Below are 10,000 nucleotides of genomic sequence, written 5' to 3'. Positions count from 1 at the left end.
AAAAAATCAGTGTAAAGAAATTGGTGCAGAAAAATTCAAGCTAAAACAATTTATTATATAAATATTCAGTGTAAAAAAAACATCAGTTTACAAACATTCAGTGCAAAAAAAATGCACCCGTGGTCATGTCTTTCATAATAATTGTGAACAAAGAGCTATATTATATATTATATTATTATATTATATATAAATCAGTATATCAAAATTCAGTGTTAAAAAACTGTGTAAAAACTGTAAAAAAAAATAAAATAAATCAGTATATACAAATTCAGTGCAAAAAAAAAAATCTGTGTAAAGAAATTGGTGCAGAAAAATTCAAGGTAAAAAAATGTATTATATAAAAATTCAGTGTAAAAAAACATCAGTTTACAAACATTCAGTGCAAAAAAAAATCCACCCGTGGTCATGTCTTTCATAATAATTGTGAACGAAGAGCTATATTATATATTATATTATTATATTATATATAAATCAGTATATCAAAATTCAGTGTTAAAAAACTGTGTAAAAACTGTAAAGAAAAAAAAAAATTCAGTATATACAAATTCAGTGCAAAAAAAAAATCAGTGTAAAGAAATTGGTGCAGAAAAATTCAAGGTAAAAAAATTTTTTGTATAAAAATTCAGTGTGAAAAAACATCAGTTTACAAACATTCAGTGCAAAAAAAATCCACCCGTGGTCATGTCTTTCATAATAATTGTGAACGATGAGCTATATTCCAAAAAAAGTGCAGTTTGAGACCCTTTTGGGTCCTCTGGACCTTTAACATTCACCAAAATTGGTGGGAGCCCTAATGATTACAATAGTTGTCAGGTTTATTCATTTAGCATCTTTTAAAAAGTCCATTTCCTGAGAAGTGTACCAATTGTGTGCACCAGACGGCGAGATGTTCACGGCTTCCCAGTACGAGTTCCGCAGCTCGCCTGACGTGCGCCGCAACTTCCCCTTCCCCACGCTCAGGACGGAGGAGGCGCCCACCCGCTGGCTTCTGGGTAAATAAATAGCGTACACCACAAAGCACTAAGACCGAGGCGCACCTGACCTCCCCGTCTGGTCCAGAGGCCGACTTTGTGGGCTCGGCGCTGCTCCGGGAGAGCGCCAACAGCTCCGTGGGCGACGACGACAAGATTTACTTCTTCTTCACGGAAAAGAGCCAGGAGCAGACGCCGTACCCGAGCCGCACCAAAGTGTCCAGAGTGGCCCGGGTTTGCAAGGTCAGAGGGTCTGCAGTCTCCCTTTAGGAGGGTCTTTAATATGAAAGCTCTTTTTTGGACTTGAATTAATGGAACTGAATATTTAAACATTTTTACATCAAACTATGCTGACAATTTCATTTGTGAGCAAAATGTGTGTTTAAAAATTCAGTTTATTAAAATACAGTGTTTTAAAATTCGGTTAGAAAAATTAGTACCGGTATATCAAAATTCAGTGTTAAAAAACTGTAAAAACTGTAAAAAGAAAGAAAAAAAATCAGTATATACAAATTCAATGCAAAAAAAAAATCAGTGTAAAGAAATCGGTGCAGAAAAATTCAAGGTAAAAAAAATAATTGTATAAAAATTCAGTGTGAAAAACATCAGTTTACAAACGTTCAGTGCAAAAAAAATCAGTATGTAAAAATTCAGTGCAAAAAAAATCAGTGGAAAGAAATTGGTGCAGAAAAATTCAAGGTAAAAAAAATTAATTGTATCCAAAATTCAGTGTGAAAAACATCAGTTTACAAACATTCAGTGCAAAAAAAATCAGTTAAAAAATTGTAAAAATAAATAATCAGTATATAAAAATTCAGTGCAAAAAAAATCAGTGTAAAGAAATTAGTGCAGAAAAATTCAAGGTAAAAAAATTTAGTGCAGAAAAAAATCTATGTAAAAAAACAATTTTATAAAAATTAAGTGTATAAATATACAGTGTAAAACAATTCAGTGTATAATATTCAGTGCAAAAAAAAATCCGTGCAAAAATATTCAGTGCAAAAATATTCGCTTCAAAACTCAAAAATCACTTCCAGTAAATGAAGACGAAGGCAGTCAGGCGCTTCAGTCTTGAGTGAGTTGGGACTTTTGAAGCAACAAATATTTCTGCCCGGAATTTTTCTGCACTAAATTGTTTTAAATTATTTATACACAATTCATTTTAAAACACCGTATTTCAACACACTTAATTTTAAGACACTGTATTTCAACACAATCAATTTTTAGACACTGTATTTCAACACTATTAATTTTAAAGCACTGTATTTCAACATTATTAATTTTAAAGCACTGTATTTCAACACAATTAATTTTAAAACACTATTTCAACACAATTAATTTAAAAATACTGTATTTCAACACAATTAATTTTAAAACACTATTTCAACACAATTAATTTTAAAATACTGTATTTCAACACTTAATTTTTTTAAAGCACTGTATTTCAACGCTATTAATTTTAAAGCACTGTATTTCAACACAATTAATTTTAAAACACTATTTCAACACAATTAATTTAAAAATACTGTATTTCAACACAATTAATTTTAAAACACTGTATTTCAACACAATTGATTTTAAGACACTGTATTTCAACACAATTGATTTTAAAACACTATTTCAACACAATTTAAAAATACTGTATTTCAACACAATTAATTTTAAAACACTATTTCAACACAATTAATTTTAAAACACTATTTCAAAACAATTAATTTAAAAATACTGTATTTCAACACTATTCATTTTAAAGCACTGTATTTCAACACAATTAATTTTAAAACACTATTTCAACACAATTAATTTAAAAATACTGTATTTCAACACAATTAATTTTAAAACACTGTATTTCAACACTATTGATTTTAAGACACTGTATTTCAACACAATTAATTAAAAATACTGTATTTCAACACAATTAATTTTAAAACACTATTTCAACACAATTAATTTTAAAACACTATTTCAAAACAATTAATTTAAAAATACTGTATTTCAACACTTAATTTTAAAGCACTGTATTTCAACACAATTTTAAAACACTATTTCAACACAATTAATTTAAAAATACTGTATTTCAACACAATTAATTTTAAAACACTATTTCAACACAATTAATTTAAAAAATACTGTATTTTAACACACTTAATTTTAAAGCACTGTATTTCAACACTATTAATTTTAAAGCACTGTATTTCAACACAATTTTAAAACACTATTTCAACACAATTAATTTAAAAATACTGTATTTCAACACAATTAATTTTAAAACACTGTATTTCAACACAATTAATTTTAAAACACTATTTCAACACAATTAATTTAAAAATACTGTATTTCAACACAATTAATTTTAAAACACTATTTCAACACAATTAATTTTAAAACTCTGTATTTCAACACAATTAATTTTAAAACCCTGTATTTCAACACAATTTTAAAACACTGTATTTCAACACAATTGATTTCTAACCGCACACATTTTAATTCAGTGAAATTGTCAGCATCATTTGAGGTGTAAAAAATTGCACTTTCTAAAATTCAGAGGCAAAAAATTCAGTGACATAAACTCAGTGTCAATAAAAGAAATGTTTGTTAAGAAAGAGAAAGTGCGCTGTTGTCAGGCAGACTACACACACGAGCACCACCCCCCCCCCTCCTTTTCACCTCCATCCCATCCTCTTTTTGTCCGCTGGCCACATTTCACTGACAATCAGCGTCTTCGCTGGAGACAGCAAACTAGTGTCTCTTTTGTTATTAGTCAAAGACATTTACATCACAGCAGTGCTGGTGTCCACACTTCTTCCACTGAGGGCCACAGAAATAAACATTGAAGGCCACTTTGATACATTTTGTACTCACCAAAACCAACACAATATAAGTCCATCAATATTTGCTGAACGATCATATCTTAGCTTAGTGGTATCAATCACAACATGTTGCCCTAAATGCAACATTTTAAGGTAAAAAAATGTCTAAATGAAGTAAAAAATAGCAATACTACAGTAGTATTGGCCACTAGACCAGACCAAAACAGACTATGTTCAGTATCGTGGCCACTGATTGGTTCTATCATTATTAGCATGCTAACTTTTTATAGCCAATTCTATAGCCTCAGAGTTATATAACTTGGTACCTGACACATGCTAACTGTTAACATGCTAACAGTTAACATTCTAGCACGCTAACTTTTTTTAGCCAATTATATAGCCAAACACCTCAGTCATATAACTTAGTACTTGACACATGCTAACTATTAGCATGCTAACATGCTAGCATACTAATATTAGCATGGTAACTTTTTTTGGCCAATTTTACAGTTGAACACCACAGTGTCATATACCTTGGTTCTTGATACATGCTAACTGTTAGCATGCTAACTTTTTAAAGCTAATTTTACATGCGTACACTTCCTCGTCATTTGACTTGGTATTTCACGCATTTTAACTGTTAGCATTTCAGCATTCACTTGCAATCTCTCCCAAAATTATATATTTTAGTTGTTTTTTTAATGTCATCTACATCTTAGCTTTGTGTTATCAATAACAAAGCATATTCTACGTCATTTTGCCCTAAATTAATCATTTTCAAGGGAAAAAAAAAAAGCCATTAGACCAGATCAAAACAGACTATGTTCAGTATCGTGGTTCTATCATTATTAGCATGCTAACTTTTTTTAGCCAATATTATAGCCAAACACCTGAGAGTCATATAACTTGGTACTTGAAACATGCTAACTGTTAGCATGCTAACTTTTTTAGCTAATTTTACATGCGTACACTTCCTCGTCATTTGACTTGGTATTTCGCGCATTTTAACTGTTAGCATTTCAGCATTCACTTGCAATCTCTCCCAAAATTACATATTTTAGTTGTTTTTTTAATGTTCTAATCCAACATCTACATCTTAGCTTTGCGTTATCAATAACAAAGCATATTCTACGTAATTTTGCCCTAAATTAATCATTTTCAAGTAAAAAAAAAAAAATGCCATTAGACCAGATCAAAACAGACTATGTTCAGTATCGTGGCCACTGATTGGTTCTATCATTATTAGCATGCTAACTTTTTTTAGCCAATATTATAGCCAAACACCTGAGGGTCATATAACTTGGTACTTGAAACATGCTAACTGTTAGCATGCTAATGTGAGCATACGAACATCAGCATGGTAACTTTTTTAGCCAATTTTAAAGTTGAACACCCCGGAGTCGTAAAAGTTCATTGGCTCTTGATACATGCTAACTGTTAGCGTGCTATTTTTTTTTTTTAACTAATTTTACATGCGTACACTTCCTCGTCATTTGACTTGGTATTTCACGCATTTTAACTGTTAGCATTTCAGCATTCACTTGCAATCTCTCCCAAAATTACATATTTTAGTTGTTTTTTTAATGTTCTAATCCGACATCTACATCTTAGCTTTGCGTTATCAATAACAAAGCATATTCTACGTAATTTTGCCCTAAATTAATCATTTTCAAGTAAAAAAAAAAATGCTATTAGACCAGATCAAAACAGACTATGTTCAGTATTGTGGTTCTATCATTATTAGCATGCTAACTTTTTTTAGCCAATATTATAGCCAAACACCTGAGAGTCATATAACTTGGTACTTGAAACATGCTAACTGTTAGCATGCTAATGTGAGCATACTAACATCAGCATGGTAACTTTTTTAGCCAATTTTAAAGTTGAACACCCCTTAGTCGTAAAAGTTCATTGGCTCTTGATACATGCTAACTGTTAGCGTGCTATTTTTTTTTTTTAACTAATTTTACATGCGTACACTTCCTCGTCATTTGACTTGGTATTTCACGCATTTTAACTGTTAGCATTTCAGCATTCACTTGCAATCTCTCCCAAAATTACATATTTTAGTTGTTTTTTTAATGTTCTGATCCGACATCTACATCTTAGCTTTGCGTTATCAATAACAAAGCATATTCTACGTAATTTTGCCCTAAATTAATCATTTTCAAGTAAAAAAAAAAATGCTATTAGACCAGATCAAAACAGACTATGTTCAGTATTGTGGTTCTATCATTATTAGCATGCTAACTTTTTTTAGCCAATATTATAGCCAAACACCTGAGAGTCATATAACTTGGTACTTGAAACATGCTAACTGTTAGCATGCTAATGTGAGCATACTAACATCAGCATGGTAACTTTTTTAGCCAATTTTAAAGTTGAACACCCCTTAGTCGTAAAAGTTCATTGGCTCTTGATACATGCTAACTGTTAGCGTGCTATTTTTTTTTTTTTTTAACTAATTTTACATGCGTACACTTCCTTGTCATTTGACTTGGTATTTCACGCATTTTAACTGTTAGCATTTCAGCATTCACTTGCAATCTCTCCCAAAATTACATATTTTAGTTGTTTTTTTAATGTTCTGATCCGACTTCTACATCTTAGCTTTGCGTTATCAATAACAAAGCATATTCTACGTAATTTTGCCCTAAATTAATCATTTTCAAGTAAAAAAAAAAAAATGCCATTAGACCAGATCAAAACAGACTATGTTCAGTATCGTGGTTCTATCATTATTAGCATGCTAACTTTTTTTAGCCAATATTATAGCCAAACACCTGAGAGTCATATAACTTGGTACTTGAAACATGCTAACTGTTAGCATGCTAATGTGAGCATACGAACATCAGCATGGTAACTTTTTTAGCCAATTTTAAAGTTGAACACCCCGGAGTCGTAAAAGTTCATTGGCTCTTGATACATGCTAACTGTTAGCATGCTATTTATTTATTTTTTTAACTAATTTTACATGCGTACACTTCCTGATCATATGACTTGATATTTGGTGCATTTTAACTGTTAGCATGCTAACATTAGCATATAAGTTTGGCTCGCGCATTTTAGCATGTACACGCAATTTCTCCCAAAATTGCATATTTTAGTTTTTTCTTTCATGTTTTAATCCGACATCCATGTCTTAGCTTTGTGTTAGCAATAACAAAGCATATTCTACGTAATTCTGCTCTAAATTAAGCAATTTCAAGCATTAATTAAAGCTGCAAGCAGCATTGGTCGGGCCCGCGTATTTGGCAGGTGCTAGTCCTAAGTGTCCCAATACTTTTGTCTACTTTTAGTCTGAAGTGTCCCAAGACTTTTGTCTAGTGTACCTACCTTGTCTGCATTGTGTGGGCACGCTGGTGCTTCCTGCTTTTAAGCAGCCTTCTCCAAAAAACAGCAGCATCAGCGCAGCGGCTCTTTGAAGGGTCATAAAATCAAAACCGGAGCCGGTATCAAAACTCTTTCGTCAACTTTTAATCAGAAGGGTTTAATCTCTCTCCTGTGTTAGTTTGAAGTCGAAACAACAAACGCGCTCAGAGGAGATAATGTTTGAAGAAAGGTGACCGGTTTTTACAAAAAATTTGTTTTGAAGGGGGAATAGCAAACTTCCTGTTGATTTTTGCTGGGGGTTGTCAATTTATGAAATGTAGGTCTAAGTGAGATCTACGGAGAGGTTTTTGTTTCATGTCTCTCCGACCTTCCCGGTGGGAGTTACAGGCAGTTTTGTTATTTTTTTCTTCCGAGGAGCAGTTTTTTCTCCGTTTTATTCAAAAATTGCTCTAGAGCGCAATTTTTAAATTTGGGGTTAGATTTTTTTATTAGATCGCAATTTCTGCCAGTCCTGATGTGTGTGTTCAGTTCGGTGAGTTTTGAAGCGTGTTAAAAGGGTCAAATTACAGCTCAAAGAGGCAAAAGTGACTGTTTTTAGTACTTTTTTGTCTTGAAGGGGGAATTGCCAACTTCCTGTTGATTTTAGCCCGACAATGTACTATTATGAAATGTAGGTCTAAGTCAGACCTACATAGAGGTTTTTGTTTCATGTCTCTCCGACCTTCCTAGTGGGGGTTACAGGCAGTCTAGTTTTTTTTTCCCTAGGGGGCGCTAGAGCGCAATTGTGAGTTTTGTGGTTAGGTTTTTGTTTTAAAAAGGCAATTTTCGCAGGTCCTGATGTGTGGGTCAAATATGGTGAGTTTTGAAGCATGTTAAGTGGGTCAAATTACAGTTTGTTGTGGCGGCGGAAGAATAAAGAATAATAAAACCTTACAAATACAATAGGTCCTTATGTCCCATTGTAAAGGGAGTCCTTATACAATGGGCCATGCGGGCCCTAATAAAACCTTACAAATACAATAGGTCCTTATGTCCCATTGTATAAGGACTGCCTTTGGGAGTCCTTATACAATGGGCCATGCGGGCCCTAAAAATGTGTAAGTGAAGTAAAACTAGCAATGCTGCAGTAGTATTGACCACGACACCAGACCAAAACAGACCGCTATGTTCAGTATCGTGGCCACTGATTGGCTCAGCCAAGTACCAAGTCATATGACTTGGTACTTGACGCATGCTAACTGTTAGCATGCTAAAGTTAGCATATAAGTTTGGCTTGCGCAATTCAGCATTAATAAATGCAATTTCTCCCCATATTTTAGTGTAATGTTGTCATCTGGAATGTTACTATTTTGTCTTTGGAGTGTGTTGTGGGCCAATAGAGAACAAGGTGTGGGCCGCTCTTTAGACACCTCGCTCTAATACAAAGTCATTGATGATATTTTATTGATTGGAGTCAGTCAACTGTCTTGGAAATGAGGTGGTTTTCGGCCCACACACACACACACACACACACACACACACGTAATAGAGGCCAGTGTGGAGCGCAGACATGGTTGCTCTGCTTCCAGATCAGGATCTCATCCACTAGTGTGCAGTGTGACCTGCTTTAGGCAGACGTGAGAAAGAAAACAGGTCGCATCCTCGCTCTCATTCTCAGACTTTATGACGGCCAGCTTTGGGACAAGTGTCTTGTAAAGACGCCATCTGTAGGTTTTATATAGGGCTGTCAAACAATGACAATATTGAATCCATCACATGTTTGATTGATGTAGATGTGAGTATTTCACCTGAATAAGTCTGAGGAGTCCAACTGTGAGACGTCATGAGTGTGATAAGCGTTTGGACACTCACTCAATTGAAACATCTGACAATTACTAGCAGCTGGACAAGTAGCCAGTAAAGCAGGGCAATGACCATGGATTGTACATTGAGCACAGCATTCACTGATATGACCCAATCCAAACAACACAGGAAGTCAACACACATGACACGAGCTGTGTGTGGGTATGATACACAAACATCCAAGCAAGTGAAAATGACAGCCATTTAAAGTCCCTGCAATGCATGATGGGTCAAATGTAAAACTCTCTCCACACTTATTCTTGTTTTTCTGCATTTTAGCTGCTTCATATTTCTGATTGATTTACAGAAGTTTGGGTCGGTCGTCACGGAAATAAACAATGTAGGAGTCTGACTTTCACATTTTCTTCAAACCAATTATATTCATTATTAATTCATATGTACACATTTATATGTCTAGTGTGTGTGTGTGTGTGTGTGTATGTGTGTGTATAGTATGTGTATATATATATATATATATATATATATATATATATATATATTTATGTCTGAGTATTTATATGAATGTGTATGTGTGTGTATATATATATATATATATATATATATATATATACATAGACTGTTATATTTTTGTGTGTATATATATATATATATATATATATATATATATATATATATATAGACTGTTATATTTATGTGTGTGTATATACATTTTTGTATATATGTGTATGTATATATATATATATATATATATATATATATAAATATGTGTGTGTGAGTATATGCGTGTGTAAGTATATATGTATACAAATGTGTGTGTATATACAGTATATATGTGTGTGTGTGTATGTATGTATATATATATATATATATATACTGTTATATATATGTGTGTGTGTGTGTATAAATATTTGTATATATGTGTGTATATATATATATATATATATATATATATATATATATATATATATATATATATATATATATATATATATATATGTCTTAATAAGGTTATCCAAAAAATAGTGCTCGATACCGTAGTAGAGCGCAATATATGTATGTGTGGGAAAAAAAATCACAAGACTA

The 10,000-nt window shown here is 32.6% G+C and overlaps 1 protein-coding gene across 3 annotated transcripts in view; it reads left to right on the top strand.

Moving 5' to 3' along the window:
* The window catches only part of sema4gb (sema domain, immunoglobulin domain (Ig), transmembrane domain (TM) and short cytoplasmic domain, (semaphorin) 4Gb), an 81,570-nt gene that overhangs the window by 62,130 nt on the left and 9,440 nt on the right, over nucleotides 1–10,000 (top strand). For all 3 annotated transcript variants that reach the window (XM_072912698.1, XM_061932001.2, XM_061932002.2), the window contains exons 7-8: nucleotides 879–992; nucleotides 1,060–1,214. In XM_072912698.1, the coding sequence (XP_072768799.1) occupies nucleotides 879–992; nucleotides 1,060–1,214 (269 nt within the window). The remainder of the gene's footprint in view (nucleotides 1–878; nucleotides 993–1,059; nucleotides 1,215–10,000) is intronic.

This window comes from Nerophis lumbriciformis, linkage group LG39 (genome assembly GCF_033978685.3).
Source record: "Nerophis lumbriciformis linkage group LG39, RoL_Nlum_v2.1, whole genome shotgun sequence".
Lineage (NCBI taxonomy): Eukaryota > Metazoa > Chordata > Actinopteri > Syngnathiformes > Syngnathidae > Nerophis > Nerophis lumbriciformis.
The sequence above is the reverse complement of the archived record's forward strand: the minus strand, read 5'-3'. Positions and strand labels throughout refer to the sequence as shown.